Here is a 16890-nt window from a genome sequence, read left to right as displayed (position 1 = left end):
AGCCACCATTTTTCCCAGGACTCTTGTGCATTGATGTACTGACACTTTTCCTGGTTTTAGGAGGTTCCTGACCAGATCGGATAACTCCTTGGCTTTTTCCTCTGGAAGGAAAACCTTTTTCTGAACCGTGTCCAGAATCATTCCTAGGAACAGCAGACGAGTTGTCGGGATTAAATGGGATTTTGGAATATTCAGAATCCACCCGTGTTGTCTTAGCACCTCTTGAGATAGTGCTAAAGCTGTCTCCAGCTGTTCTCTGGACCTTGCCCTTATTAGGAGATCGTCCAAGTATGGGATAACTAATACGCCTTTTCTTCGAAGAAGAATCATCATCTCGGCCATTACCTTGGTAAAGACCCGAGGCGCCGTGGACAATCCGAACGGCAGCGTCTGAAACTGATAGTGACAGTTTTGAACAATGAACCTGAGGTACCCCTGGTGTGCGGGGTAAATCGGAACGTGTAGATACGCATCCTTGATGTCCAAGGATACCATAAAGTCCCCTTCTTCCAGGTTCGCTATCACTGCTCTGAGTGACTCCATCTTGAACTTGAACTTTTTTATGTAGAGGTTCAAGGACTTCAGATTTAGAATAGGCCTTACCGAGCCATCCGGCTTCGGTACCACAAATAGAGTGGAATAATACCCCTTTCCTTGTTGTAATAGGGGTACTTTGACTATCACCTGCTGAGCGTACAGCTTGTGAATGGCTTCCAACACCCTCTCCCTTTCGGAAGAGACGGTTGGTAAGGCAGACTTCAGGAAACGATGAGGAGGATCCGTCTCTAATTCCAACCTGTACCCCTGAGATATTATCTGCAGGATCCAGGGGTCTACCTGCGAGTGAGCCCACTGCGCGCTGTAATTTTTGAGACGGCCCCCCACTGTCCCCGAGTCCGCTTGAGAGGCCCCAGCGTCATGCTGAGGTTTTTGCAGGAGCCGGGGAGGGCTTCTGTTCCTGGGAAGGAGCTGCCTGTTGGTGTCTCTTCCCTCTTCCTCTGCCTCGTGGCAGGTACGACAAGCCCTTTGCTCTCTTATTTTTGTAGGAGCGAAAAGGCTGCGGTTGAAAGGTCGGTGCCTTTCTCTGTTGGGGAGTGACTTGAGGTAAAAAAGTGGATTTCCCGGCAGTAGCCGTGGCCACCAAGTCTGATAGACCAACTCCAAATAACTCCTCCCCTTTATACGGCAAAACCTCCATGTGACGTTTTGAATCCGCATCGCCTGTCCACTGTCGTGTCCATAAGGCTCTTCTGGCTGAAATGGACATAGCACTCACCCGAGATGCCAGTGTGCAAATATCCCTCTGTGCATCACGCATATAGATAAATGCATCCTTTATTTGTTCTAACGACAGTAAAACATTGTCCCTATCTAGGGTATCAATATTTTCAATCAGGGATTCTGACCAAACTACTCCAGCACTGCACATCCAGGCAGTTGCTATAGCTGGTCGTAGTATAACACCTGCATGTGTGTATATATTCTTTTGAATAACTTCCATCTTTCTATCTGATGGATCCTTAAGTGCGGCCGTCTCAGGAGAGGGTAACGCCACTTGTTTGGATAAGCGTGTGAGCGCCTTGTCCACCTTAGGGGGTGTTTCCCAGCGCGCCCTAACCTCTGGCGGGAAAGGGTATAATGCCAATAACTTTTTTGAAATTATCAACTTTTTATCAGGAGCAACCCACGCTTCATCACACACGTCATTTAATTCTTCTGATTCAGGAAAAACTGTTTGTAGTTTTTTCACACCATACATAATACCCTGTTTTACGGTATCTGTAGTATCAGCTAAATGTAACGTCTCCTTCATTGCCAAAATCATATAACGTGTGGCCCTACTGGAAAATACGTTTGAATTTCTACCGTCGTCACTGGAATCAGTGCCCGTGTCTGGGTCTGTGTCGACCGACTGAGGCAAAGGGCGTTTTACAGCCCCTGACGGTGTTTGAGGCGCCTGGACAGGCATTAATTGATTGTCCGGCCGCCTCATGTCCTCAACTGACTGTTTAAGGGAAGATAAACCATCACGTAATTCCACAAATAAAGGCATCCATTCTGGTGTCGACCCCCTGGGGGGTGACATCTGCATATTTGGCAATTGCTCCGCCTCCACACCAATATCGTCCTCATACATGTCGACACCACGTACCGACACACACCGCAAACTCACAGGGAATGCTCTAATGAAGACAGGACCCACTAGCCCTTTTGGGGAGACAGAGGGAGAGTCTGCCAGCACACACCACAAAGCGCTATATATACAAGGGATATCCTTATATTAAGTGCTCCCTTATAGCTGCTTTAATATATATATATATATAGCCATTAATGTGCCCCCCCTCTCTGTTTTACCCTGTTTCTGTAGTGCAGTGCAGGGGAGAGACCTGGGAGCCGTTCTGACCAGCGGAGCTGTGACAGAAAATGGCGCCGTGTGCTGAGGAGATAGGCCCCGCCCCTTTTTCGGCGGGTTCTTCTCCCGCTATTTTTCCAGTCAGGCAGGGGTTAAATATCTCCATATAGCCCCTATGGGCTATATGTGAGGTATTTTTAGCCTTGTATAAGGTTTATATTTGCCTCTCAGAGCGCCCCCCCCCAGCGCTCTGCACCCTCAGTGACTGCCCAGTGAAGTGTGCTGAGAGGAAAATGGCGCACAGCTGCAGTGCTGTGCGCTACCTTATGAAGACTGAGGAGTCTTCAGCCGCCGGTTTCCGGACCTCTTCACGCTTCAGCATCTGCAAGGGGGTCGGCGGCGCGGCTCCGGGACCGGACTCCACGGCTGGGCCTGTGTTCGATCCCTCTGGAGCTAATGGTGTCCAGTAGCCAAGCAGCAAATCCACTCTGCATGCAGGTGAGTTTACTACTTTCCCCCTAAGTCCCACGTTGCAGTGATCCTGTTGCCAGCAGGACTCACTGTAAAGAAAAAAACCTAAACTAAACTTTCTCTAAGCAGCTCTTTAGGAGAGCCACCTAGATTGCACCCTTCTCGTTCGGGCACAAAATCTAACTGGAGTCTGGAGGAGGGTCATAGGGGGAGGAGCCAGTGCACACCACCTGACCTAGTAAAGCTTTACTTTTTTGTGCCCTGTCTCCTGCGGAGCCGCTATTCCCCATGGTCCTTTCAGGAACCCCAGCATCCACTTAGGACGATAGAGAAAAGAAGCTGGAGCTCGAATAAGAAGTGAATAAGAAGCTGGCCGAATAAGAAGCTAACTTCAGCCTCGTACTAGAACGTGACATTCTACAGTGCACACACTGCATTACTGACACGTGCTAAGTCACAGCTATGGGGAGACCAGCATGTCACACACAGCGGCAGCGGCGACGCTAGCCAGCAGCAGACCATACTCGCCCTGCAGCAGCCAGTGTGACTGGCCAGCTGCTGTGGAGACGCAGCGTGTACCTGAGCACACCTGGCGGGCAGGTAGGAGGGGGCAGCCGGGCGGGCACGCCCTGTGTAGCTGGGCGTGTACAGGTGAGAACATTTCCTGGAGGAAGCTGGGGAGCGAGACATCCCGTACACAGCTCTCTCATGGGAGACCGGCAGGAGGGAGCATCGCTGCGCCCATAGCATGCCCACAGCACCGCGATTCGGGGGACGTTAGCGCCAGCGCGGGGTGGCTGGACTGTGTGACATGGCCAGGGACCCGGACAGTGGGTACTCGGCAATGATGCTCCTGGGATTGCTGCTCGGCTGCCTGCTCTCTCGTTTTACAGGTAGGGACCTGCATTAATGTGACGTAATGATGTGTCCTCCTCACACCCCGCCAGGCTCCGCATTTCCTTATCTGTCTGAGCTATTTACTGTAAGAAGAGTGCGGCGCATGTCGCACCCCCTGCTCCTCTCCTCCACCAGCCGGCCGTGTGCTACATGGTGGTGGTGCTGCGCAGTCACTCAGTGGTGGGGAGGTACCCAAAACACCGAGGTAGATGCTAGATGTGGGTGGGCTTCCTCTAGTCTGATCATGTCAAATCCATGATGTGACCCGCAGTCTGGCATGCCGGTGCCAGCAGTGAGCGGCTGCTATATGAGTGAGGGTGACCATTCATACAGTAACTTTTTCCAATGTTTTACCAACTTTGAGTTTTATAATTGCTAAATCCAAGTGTCTGAGAGTAAAGCTGGGTACATGCCTGACCGACATGTCAGCAGACCTGCCGACCAAGAGCCTGATCAAGGAAAGTGTACACACTTACCAAATGTACACTTGATGCGTTGGTCCTCTGTGACTTTGAGACACCCTCTCTGTACCCCCCCAAGCAGCAAGGGTATGGGTTATCCAGGGCCGAAACTAGGATTTCTCTCACCCGGGGCAAGACAGTAAATCTGCGCCCCCCCCCCCCCCCCCCAACACAAACAAAAAAATTATGTCTAAAAATAATAATAATTAAAATATATATATATATATATATATATATATATATATATATATATATATATATATATATATACATACATATACATATACATATACATACACCCATTACATAGATTGTATAGGGGCACACTGATGCACATATGGTGCAGGTCCCAGGGGAACACTGACACCCACACACAGACCAGGAGCACACTGACTCAAAAACAGATTGTATATGAGCACATTGACACACACACACTAAATGTATAGGGACCACACACACACACACACACACACACACACACACACACACACACACTGCATAGGGACCAGATGCACACTGAAACACACACACTGTATAGGGACCCACCAGATACACACTGACACTCACACACACTGTATAGGGACCAGATTAACACTGACACACACACACATTGTATAGGGACCAGATACACACACACACACACACACACACACACACACACTGTATAGGGACCAGAGGCACACTGACACACACACTGTATAGGGACCACATGCACACTGACACACACTGTATAGGGACCAGATGCACACTGACACACACACACACATTGTATAGGGACCAGATGCACACTGACACACACACACACACACACTGTATAGGGACCAGATGCATACTGACACACACACACATACACACACGTTGTACAGGGGGAGCTGTCTGCCAGCCAGAGATATATACCTTCTAAATCTCCTGTCTGTCTGTCACAGGTCCGCTCCATCTCCCTCTCGTTCAGAGTTGACGCTGCACTGTGTTCCCAGGCATGGGGGAGGGCTGTGTGCTCAGGGCTGCCAGAGACATACAGTCTCCGTGAAAGCTCCCCTGTCAGAGGCGCCTTTAGAATCCAGTGCGGAATGCTGCAGCGTGAGTGACAGTGGCTCTTTCACTGTCACTGATTGCAGCCAGCGTGCCCTTATCAGTCCCGCGGTCTATGCGCATGGGTTCAACCCCGCCAGCCAGACTCCTCTCTCCAGTCCGTCCTCTCTCCCTCTCCTCCGTCGTTGCGTGATGCGTGTGACATCACGCATCGACGTGGCAGCCAGAATCCGAACGCGTCCCTGGAGCCGGCACCCGATAGGCTGTCAGGTATTGACAGCTGCTGTTTGTTGGCGTCTGCAGGCACAGCACGCGGTAACCTCAGATAATCTTGGCTCCGAAAACAGCCTCCCTAGCGCCCCCTCATTCCAGCGCCCGGGGCGCGTGACCCCCTAGCCCCCCCTAGTTACGGCCCAGGGTTATCGGCATACACACAGCTGGATGGCCTGATGCATCTACAGATATGTCATCCATCGGCTATGCTGCATAGCTGACGTGATAAGTCTGTGAGTGACATTGTTCACAGACTAAGGGGTCTGTTCATGTAGAAAACGAAAACAGAATTGCTACTTATCACTATACATCGCATTGCTTCGATGTGATGTATAGCTGTAATAAGTAGCAATTCATGTATACTCACCCTTCCGACGATGCGCTGCGGTGTCTGGGGCTCCTGCGGTGAGGTCATCTCCAGCGGTCCCTCCCTGCGATGTGCGGAGTCCAGCGGCGGGTCCCTTTGCGCGTGCGCAGGGTGTTGACCTCCTAGCAGGCCGCAGTGGTTGCTGGGAGGTCGGGGGGCGGAGCCAGCGCCAGGTGCCGAGCAGAGAGCAGGGAAGCGTTGAGCCTCCCTGCCGTCTCCGCACTACAGTTCAGGTTACGCCGTCCTGAGATGGCGAACTTGAACTCCATGGAGAAGCGGAAAGCACAAAGGTATGGTGATGCGATTCAGGCACAGAGCGGGGGTACCGCTGGAGAAGTCAGAGACTTCTCCACGGTAACCTGCTCTGTATATTGCAGTATGCATAGAAAAGCCCTGTTTAACGCAAAACAGGGCTTTTCAATGCTACATGAATAGACCCCATATTGAGGGTACACACCTGCCGACAGGATCATGATATATCGGCTGTCTGCTTGAATGAGCAATATATCAGCCTGTGTATGCCCAGATTAAAGCTGGGTACATACTGGGACGACACATTGGCGGACCAAACTTTGCACAAACAGGCCGCTTGATATGCTGTACCGATGTCACAGCTGGGTGGGCATTTGAATTTGCCCTCCCAGATAATTCGGGAAAATCTTGCCCACACACACACACGAACAATCGATTTTCTCTGACGTCCTAGTGGATGCTGGGAACTCCGTAAGGACCATGGGGAATAGCGGCTCCGCAGGAGACTGGGCACAAAAAGAAAGCTTTAGGACTACCTGGTGTGCACTGGCTCCTCCCCCTATGACCCTCCTCCAAGCCTCAGTTAGATTTTTGTGCCCGGCCGAGAAGGGTGCACACTAGGGGCTCTCCTGAGCTTCTTAGATAAAAGTTAGTTTTAGGTTTTTTATTTTCAGTGAGACCTGCTGGCAACAGGCTCACTGCATCGAGGGACTAAGGGGAGAAGAAGCGAACCTGCCTGCTTGCAGCCAGCTTGGGCTTCTTGGGCTACTGGACACCATTAGCTCCAGAGGGATCGAACACAGGCCCAGCCTCTGAGTCCGGTCCCAGAGCCGCGCCGCCGGCCCCCTTACAGAGCCAGAAGCAAGAAGAGGTCCGGAAAATCGGCGGCAGAAGACATCAGTCTTCATCAAGGTAGCGCACAGCACTGCAGCTGTGCGCCATTGCTCCTCATGCACACCTCACACTGCGGTCACTGATGGGTGCAGGGCGCTGGGGGGGGGGGCGCCCTGAGCAGCAATATTAACACCTTGGCTGGCAAAAATACATCACATATAACCCCCAGGGCTATATGGATGTACATTAACCCCTGCCAGAATCCATAAAAATGCGGGAGAAAAGTCCGCGAAAAAGGGGCAGAGCTATCTCCTTCAGCACACTGGCGCCATTTTTCCCTCACAGCTCCGTTGGAGGGAAGCTCCCTGGCTCTCCCCTGCAGTTAATACACTACAGAAAGGGTTAAAAAGAGAGGGGGGGCACAATTTAGGCGCAGTATACAATATATATGCAGCTATAAGGGAAAACACTTTTTTTATAGGTGCTATCCCTGTGATATATAGCGCCCTGGTGTGTGCTGGCATACTCTCTCTGTCTCCCCAAAGGGCTTTGTGGGGTCCTGTCCTCTATCAGAGCATTCCCTGTGTGTGTGCTGTGTGTTGGTACGGCTGTGTCGACAGGTATGTGGAGGATAATGAGGTGGAGGCGGAGCGAATGCCTGTAAATATGTTGTCACCCCCTGCGGGGTCGACACCGGTGTGGTTGAACTTATGGAAGGATTACGTGAAAGTGTCAACTCCTTACATAAAAGGTCGACGACACGGAACAGCTGGCTACTCAGCTTGTGCCTGTTCCAGCGTCTCAAATGTCATGGGGGGGCTCTAAAATCGCCCGCTACCTCAGATAACAGACACAGATGTCGACACGGATACTGACTCCAGTGTCGACATCGATGAGACTGGTGTACCCTCCAAATAGGTCCACCCGTTACAGGATTGAGGCAATGAAAAATGTATTACACATTTATGATTATACCCCAGGTACCACATAAAAGGGTATTGTGTTTGGTGAGAGAAAACTATTAGTAGTTTTTCCTGCATCTGAGAAATTTAAATGAGGTGTGAGGAAGAGTGGTCTTCCCCCGGTAAGAAATTGATCATTTCTACAACGGTTATTGGCAGCGTACCCTTTCCCGCCAGAGGATAGGTCACGCGGGGAAACACCCCATAGGGTAGATACAGCGCTTACACGCTTATCAGAAAAGGTGGCACTACCGTCTCCGGATACGGCCGCCCTGAAGGAACCTGCTGATAGAAAGCAGGAGGTTACCCTATAAGATATGGTCACACACTAGGGCATTATATTGCGACCAGCCGTTGCTTCGGCATGGATGTGCAGTGCTCCCGCTGTGTGGTCAGATTCCCTGTCGGAAAATAACTATGGATAGGGACAATATTTTGCTGAAAATAGAGCATATAAAAGACGTGGTCTTATACATGCGTGATGCACAGAGGGATATTTGCCGGCTGGCATCAAAAAATAAGCGCTAGGTCCATTGCCGCCAGACGGGGGTTATGGACTTGGCAATGGTCAGGCGATGCCGACTCGAATCGGCACATGGAAGTTGCCCTATAAGGGGGTAAAACTGTTTGGGGATAGTTTTTCAGACCTAGTTTCCACAGCTACTGTGGGAAATCGATTTTTTTGCCACAGGCTACCCCACAACAAAAGAAAGCACCGTATCATCAAGTACAGTCCTTTCGGCCCCAGAAAAGCAAGAGGGCTAGAGGCTCATCCTTTCTGCCAAGTGGCAAAGGTAGAGGAAAAAGCTGCAACACACAGCTAGTTCCCAAGAGCAGAAGTCCTCCCTGCGTCCGGTAGGTCCACAGCATGGTGCTGGGGCTGCTCAGGTGGACCCGGGTACGGTGGGGGCCCGTCTCAGATATTTCAGCGGACAGTGGGCTCTCTCACATGGATCCCTGGGTCCTTCAAGTAGTATCTCAGGGGTACAGGCTGGAGTTCGAGACGTTCTTCCCCCCGCCGTTTCCTAAAATCTGCCTTACCGGCACCTCCCTCTGCCAGGGAGACGGTGTTGGTGGATATTCAACACTATAATCACAACAAGTGATTGTCAAGGTGCCCCTCCTTCAGCAAGGAAGGGGTTACTATTCCACAGTGGGTGTGGTACCGAAACGGTTCGGTGAGACCCATCTTGAAATTAAAATACTTGAACTTTTATATCAGAAGATTCAAGTTCAAGCTGGAATCGCTCAGGGCGGTTATTACGAGCCTGGATGAGGGGGATTACAGGGTCTCCCTGGACATCAAGGATGCGTACCTGCATGTCCCCATTTACCCCCCTCACCAGGAGTACCTCAGATATGTGGTACAGGACTGTCACTATCAGTTCCAGATGCGGCCGTTGGAGTTGTCCACGGCACCGAAGGTCTTTACCTAGGTAATGGCCGAAGTGACGAAACTCCTTCGCAAGAAGGAAGTTTTTATTATCCCGTACTTGGACGATCTCCTGATAAAGGCGAGGTCCAAAGAACAGTTGGTAGTGGGGGTAGCACTCTCTCGGGAAGTGCTACAACAGCACGACTGGATTCTCAATATTCCAAAGTCACAGCTGGTCCCGACGACACGTCTTCTGTTCCTGGGAATGTTTCTGAACGCAGACCAGAAAAGAGTGTTTCTTCCAGTGGAAAAAGCCGAGGAGTTGTCATCTCTAGTCAGAGACCTCCTAAAACCAGGACAGGTGTCGGTACATCAATGCACACGAGTCCTGGGAAAACTGGTAGCTTCGTACGAAGCATAATTCCATTCGGAAGACTCCACGCAAGGACGTTCCAGCGGGACCTGTGGGACTAATGGTCCGGGTCCCATCTACAGATACAACAGCGGATAACCCTGTCAGCAAGAAACAGGGTGTCGCTGCTTTGGTGGCTGCAGAGGGCTCATCTACTAGAGGGCCGCAGATTCGGAATACAGGACTGGGTCCTGGTGACCACGGATGCCAGCCTACGGGGCTGGGGTGCAGTCACACAGGGAAGAAATTTCCAAGGAGATTTCGCTTCACATAAATATTCTGCAGCTAAGGGCCATTTACAATGCCCTAAGCCAAGCAAGGCCCCTGCTTCAGAACCAGCCGGTACTGATCCAATCAGACGACATCACGGCGGTCGCCCATGTAAACAGACAGGGCGGCACAAGAAGCAGGATGGCGATGGCAGAAGCCACAAGGATTCTCCGATGGGCGACCTACACCCAGGAGAATGGGGACTTCATCCAGAAGTTTTCCAAATGCGGGTAAACCGTTGGGAATGACCACGGGTGGACATGATGGCGTCCCGCCTCAACAAGAAGTTGAAAAGATATTGCGCCAGGTCAAGGGACCCTCAGGCGATCGCTGGGGACGCTCTAGTGACACCGTGGGTGTACCAGTCGGTTTATGTGTCTCCTCCCCTACCTCTCATACCCAAGGTACTGAGAATAATAAGAAGGCGAGGAGTGAAAACCATACTCGGGTTTCCGGATTGGCCATGAAGAGCTTGGTACCCGGAACTTCAAGAGATGCTGGCAGAGGACCCTTGGCCTCTGCCGCTCGGACAAGACCTGCTGCAGCAGGGACCATGTCTGTTCCAAGACTTACCGCGGCTGCGTTTGACGGCATGGCGGTAGAACACCGGATCCTAAAGGAAAAGGGTATTCCGAAGGAAGTCATCCCTACCCTGATCATAGCCAGGAAGGATGTCACCGCAAGACATTATCGCCGCGTTTGGCGAAAATTTGTTGCTTGGTGGGAGGCCATGAAGGCCCCGACGGAGGAATTTCAACTATGTCGATTCCTGCACTTCCTGCAAGCAGGGGTGACGTTTGGGCCTCAAATTGGGGTCCATCAAGGTCCAGATTTCGGCTCTGTCGATTTTCTTCCAGAAAGAACTGGCTTCACTGCCTGAAGTTCAGACTTTGGTTAAAGGAGTACTACATATTCAGCCTCCTTTTGTGCCTCCTGTGACACTTTTTGGATCTCAACGTGGTGTTGGATTTCCTAAAGTCGCATGGGTTGAGCCACTTAAAACCATGGAGCTAAAGTATCTCGCGTGGAAAGTGGTCATGCTGTTGGCCTGGGCCTTGGCCAGGCGTGTGTCAGAGAATTGGTGGCTTTGTCATGTAAAAGGCCTTATCTGATTTTCTATATGGATAGGGCAGAATTGAGGACTCGTCCTCAGTTTCTCCCGAAGGTGGTCTCAGGTTTTCACTTGAACCAACCTATTGTGGTGCCTGCGGCTACTGGGGACTTGGAGGATTCCAAGTTGCTGGACGTAGTCAGGGCCCTGATAATTTTATTTTTCCAGGACGGCTGGAGTCAAGAAAACTGACTCGCTGTTTATCCTGATGGCACCCAACAAGCTGGGTGCTCCTGCTTCTAAGCAGTCTATTGCGCGCTGGATTTGTAGCACTATTCAGCTGGCGCATTCTGCGGTAGGATTACCGCAGCCTAAATCAATAAAAGCCCATTCCACAAGGACGGTGGGCTCATCTTGGGCGGCTGCTCGAGGGGTCTCGGCTTTACAACTTTGCCGAGCAGCTACTTGGTCAGGGGCAAACACGTTTGCAAAATTCTATGAATTTGATACCCTGGCTGAGGAGGACCTGGAGTTCTCTCATTCGGTGCTGCAGAGTCATCCGCACTCTCCCGCCCGTTTGGGAGCTTTGGTATAATCCCCATGGTCCTTACGGAGTTCCCAGCATCCACTAGGACGTTAGAGAAAATAAGAATTTACTTACCGATAATTCTATTTCTCGTAGTCCGTAGTGGATGCTGGGCGCCCATCCCAAGTGCGGATTGTCTGCAATACTTGTACATAGTTATTGTTAACTAATCGGGTTCTTGTTGTGAGCCATCTATTCAGAGGCTCCTCTGTTATCATGCTGTTAACTGGGTTTCATATCACAAGTTGTACGGTGTGATTGGTGTGGCTGGTATGAGTCTTACCCGGGATTCAAAATCCTTCCTTATTGTGTACGCTCGTCCGGGCACAGTATCCTAACTGAGGCTTGGAGGAGGGTCATAGGGGGAGGAGCCAGTGCACACCAGGTAGTCCTAAAGCTTTCTTTTTGTGCCCAGTCTCCTGCGGAGCCGCTATTCCCCATGGTCCTTACGGAGTTCCCAGCATCCACTACGGACTACGAGAAATAGAATTATCGGTAAGTAAATTCTTATTTTCCAGTCTATCGTCCCAAACCAAAAATATCTGCCGCAATCTCCAGATATGGAGCAGTATGTGTGCATAATCAATAATCTGCCCATTTTTCCTATGTTTCCTCTCACTACATCATCCTACTTGTGGGCGGACATATGCAAATGCAGTGTAATGTGGCAGAAAATTGTTAACTTTAAAAAAGAACACTTTTAGTGTATAGGCCAGATATTGGTGCCTACAATTTCCCGAAAAATTCTGATTGCCGGGTCGACCAAAAAAAAATCTGACAGTGTGTGTCTAGCTTAACCTTGTATTCCAAGCAGTGTCTGCTTGATTATGTTTATACTAGTGTATAATTAGTAATTACTGTAGACATCCATTCAGATTTTGTCTATGAGAGATTTTGGCTGAGCGTTTTTCCTTGAACTGGCAGTAGGAGATTTTGACTAACTTTTTACCAGCGATTTTGGCTAACTCATTTAAGCAAGGGGATGCTTTTTCTTTTCCAGCGACCTAGCCAAAATTGACTTGCCTGCACAGTCTATTTTTAGCAGCGATAGCGACCTGGCGGGGACGCGCATCACTATCGCTGGCTGTGTACACACAGACCGATATGCACTAACTTTCTGAGCGATTTTAAATATATAGTCAAAATCGTTCTGCTATATCGATCCGTGTGTATGAAGCTTTACTCAATTACCATAAGTAGGTCTATTTACTATGAGCATAGATTACACAGATGTTCTTATCCCAGCAACAGAAAATCTTTGCATTTACTTGAAAAAGGGTAGCTGGCTGTCAGTGGTATGAAGAGTTTAACCACTTGCCTGGCAAGGTCGCATCAGATGCAACCATACCTGCAAGTGCTTTAGTTTATCTGACCTTGTCGCACAGGATGCGACCAGTCAGATAAACAGTGTTAGCAGCGGCAGGGAAGGGAGACTTCCCTCCACTGCTGCTGTCAGAGGCACCGGAAGATCCCTCTGCCTCCCCTGCACCCTGCCCCAGTGTTGCAGTGCTGCCGATCATTGGTGATCGGTCAGCACGCAGGATCCCTCATCCCCAGCGGCTGCAGACAATAGCAGACACTGGTAAGTGTAAATCATCGCCCCCAGAACACCCTGGGTACCCGGCAGCTGTCCGGGCTCTAAAAATGATGGTCGCGATGTTCCGATGGTCGCGATGTTCCAAGTTTGACAAAATTATTTAAATAAAATAAAAATCACAGATATTGTTGTTGTTGGTTGTTTTTTTTGGGGGGGGGGGGCAGGAATCGTAAGTTTAGTGGGTACACACTTTTTTTTTTTTTTTTTTTTTTATGTAACAAACTGGATAGAGTGGAAATGTTGCCCATAGCAACCAATCAGAATCTACCTATTATTTTTAGAGTCCAATTGAGAAATGCTTCCTCAAATCTAATTGGTTACAATGGGCAACTTCTCCACTTGTCCTCTTCTCCACTCTTTTCACTGCTTAATACAGGGGCGGGGAACCTGCGGCCCTCCAGCTGTTGAACTACACATCCCAGCATGCCCTGTAACAGTTTTAGCATGGACAAATAGCAAAACTGTAGCAGGGCATGTGTAGTTCAACAGCTGGAGGGCCAAAGGTTCCCCATCCCTGGCTTAATACATCAATCCATTGTTTTGTGTGTGAGCACAGCATAATCGTGATTGCCATGCAACTGCTGGGCAGACCCGTTCCTACAGTCTGAAAAAGAAAAAAAATTACCATTTTATTGCTAATATATTTATTATAATATCCGATCTGTCTCATAATATTAAGGGGAGTATCCAATTACCCACAATAAAACATTGGAGAAGTTTTTCGCAATTTTTCCAGATATTTTACACAATATTTTTTTACAGGCTATCCAAAAATTCTCACGAAAACACACAGGTTCAGGGAAACCTGTGTTTTTCATTGGCTGCAGCGGGGCTGCTTTTAGAGATTTAGTTTTGCCTGCCTGAAGCCCGAGCGCCGGCTTATTGGGACTCATTGGATAGCCCCCGGTGATGCAAATACCCATGGTCAATAACCGCGGGTAATTGGATACCCTCAAAATATCTCAGGCTTTTCACTGCCTCGTGCCATTTAGTAAATTGGAGATTTCTTCATCCTTCACTCATTTTCTGTACATTTTAGTACTTTCAGGACAGTAGTGGAACTAAGCAATTGATTAGGCCATGAAAAAGCCCACTGGGTTAAAGAATTTAATATTTAGTTAAAGAAGTAAGCAAATTGGTGTTCGCATAGGAACGCCCAGAAAGTTTGCTTAAAAGCAAGAACCTCACCCTGGATGAGTCACTGTTTGGCATAATGCACAAGATAAACCTCTTTTATATTGTTGATGTAAAATAAACTATTGGGTACGTTTACCCAGTAGTGGCTAAATAGCTAGTTTATTTGGTTTGTGGCCTTGCTGATAGTGATTACTTTTCTACAGTTACATGATTCCTGTAACGTCTGGCATCACAGACCAGACTACTGTACTCCTACCCGCACAGTGGCATGTAAATCAGTAAATGTGAGTGCTTTCTTATGTGACAAATAGTATTATAGCTAATTTCGTGTTTGCTTTTTGTACTTTACAAATATAATATACTTTTAACTAAAAGGAACAAAGTTTAGTAATAAAGGCTGCTCCGTTACTATTGTCGTTTGCGTTTATATGTCGGCTATACGTAGTGCTGATTTTGCTATGGAAAGATAGAACAAAATTGTTGCAGTAATCGTGAAACCGAAATACCTTTTGTCCTGTTTACATCTGACATACTTTATATAGGATTCCTGACCATGACTTTGCAGTGTGAGTATGGCTCCAGACATGTGAGTGTACCAGGCTTGCCTACCCTCCCGCATTCAGCGGGAGGCTCCCGATTTTTAAATGAGCCTCACGCTGCCCCGCATACCTAGACAGCCCTCCCGGATCTTGAGGGTCCATCGTTGAAAATCTGGACTGCGCATGCACAAGTCCGGAGATCGGGGGCGGGGCCTGCACGGGAGACTTCAGAGCCGGCCACCGCAGGGTTGTGTGCAGCCGTTTCTTCCCTGCCGTGTAAACAGAGAGGCAGAGCTTTGGTTGCTGGCCCCTCCCACCACACTGAGTCAGATGGCAGCGTGTATCAGTAACTTTCCTCCTCCTGCTCCTCGATAGGTTGTGCCTGCGATGTGCTGCCTTCCCACAGCCCCACACTGTCCTGGGGCCGGCTCCCAGTCCTTACAGGAAGGAGCAACATAGCCAGGTGGGTGCTGTGTGGAATAGGTGTTGTGTGTCCTGTAATGTGGCACTGGGTGTAATATTGGGGGGGCTGTGTTGCAGTGTGTAATCTAGTACAGGGTGTAAAATGGGGAGGGGGTATGTATAATGTAATGTGCTGGGTGTAATATGGGGGAAGGGGGTTGTGTATAATGTAATGTGCTGGGTGTAATATGGGGGAGGGGGTGTGTTTAATATAATGTGCTGGGTGTCATATGGGGGAGGGGGATGTGTATAATACAGGGTTGCCTACCCTCCCTCATTACGCGAGAGGCTCCTGGTTTTTTAAACTACCCTCCCATTGCACCGCTAAACCACCGGTCTTCCCGCTTTTCCTGCGCTGCCCGCAGAAAATGCGGACCATGCGTGAGTCACGGATGGCAGGGGGCGGAGCCTGCACGGCGACGCCATTATCTGAATGTGCTTTTTATTTAAATGCCGGGATCCGCTCCCTACAACCCCGCCCACTGTGGCTTATTTAAATAACATGCCGCCCACATCATGAGTCGTCTGTGCAGGCCACACCCCCGGCATTCCTGATCGCGCATGTGCAGATTGCATTTTCCGGCGAGTCTAGCCAGGGGCGGGCCTGCATGGATGATGTCATGATGTGGGCGGCATGTTATTTAAAGACCAGTTACTGCAGTGGTGATTAATGTATGATGAGATATGTGAGAAGGTGTGAGAGTGAGATCTGGGAGCGGGGTTAGGGTGTGAGAGATGGGTGGGATCTGGGAGTTTGGTGAGTATGAGGTGGAGGAACAGGGTGAGGGTGTAAGGTCATTCATTTAATCATGGAGCTGTGTGGTGACTGGGCTGGTGGTGGCTCAATAAGGTTCTGGGTATTTTGGGCCGCATAGGAAAGAAGATGACTGGTGTCCCCAGCGCAGACTTGCCTACCCTTCTGCATTCAGCAGGAAGTTCACGTTTTTTTACATGAGCCTCCCGCTGCCCTGGAAATCTTCCTGGTTCTCCCGGTTTCTCTAACGTCCTAAGTGGATGCTGGGACTCCGTAAGGACCATGGGGAATAGCGGCTCCGCAGGAGACTGGGCACAAAAGTAAAAGCTTGAACTAGCTGGTGTGCACTGGCTCCTCCCCCTATGACCCTCCTCCAAGCCTCAGTTAGATTCTTGTGCCCGAACGAGAAGGGTGCATGCTAGGTGGCTCTCCTGAGCTGCTTAGAGTAAAAGTTTATTTTAGGTTTTTTATTTTCAGTGAGTCCTGCTGGCAACAGGCTCACTGCATCGTGGGACTAAGGGGAGAAGAAGCGAACTCACCTGCGTGCAGAGTGGATTGGGCTTCTTAGGCTACTGGACATTAGCTCCAGAGGGACGATCACAGGTTCAGCCTGGATGGGTCCCGGAGCCGCGCCGCGTACCTTCAGAGAGCGTTTTGCCATGCACAAATCTTCAATCAAAGCTGCGTTAGCTGGAAAGCCCACGGATCAGCCTGTGGCCAAACACTTCAGGGAGAAGGGACATGATCTGAAGGACTTGAGCTTTTCTATCATTGACCATGTCCCCAGGAGGATCAGAGGGGGGGA

General features: G+C 49.8%; 1 protein-coding gene across 3 annotated transcripts in view; it reads left to right on the top strand.

Moving 5' to 3' along the window:
• Positions 1–3285: 3285 nt before the first annotated feature.
• Positions 3286–16890, top strand: part of CDCP1 (CUB domain containing protein 1) — a 134380-nt gene continuing 120775 nt past the window's right edge. The window contains exon 1 of one of the 3 annotated variants that reach the window (XM_063922418.1): positions 3286–3475. In XM_063922418.1, coding sequence (XP_063778488.1) covers positions 3301–3475 — 175 coding nt within the window. In that variant the 5' untranslated portion in view covers positions 3286–3300. The other 2 variants (XM_063922419.1, XM_063922420.1) reach the window with 2 other exon arrangements.

This window comes from Pseudophryne corroboree, chromosome 5 (genome assembly GCF_028390025.1).
Source record: "Pseudophryne corroboree isolate aPseCor3 chromosome 5, aPseCor3.hap2, whole genome shotgun sequence".
In the NCBI taxonomy this organism is placed as follows: Eukaryota; Metazoa; Chordata; class Amphibia; order Anura; family Myobatrachidae; genus Pseudophryne; species Pseudophryne corroboree.
Note: the sequence above shows the minus strand (reverse complement) of the source record. Positions and strands in the feature narration are given on the sequence as shown.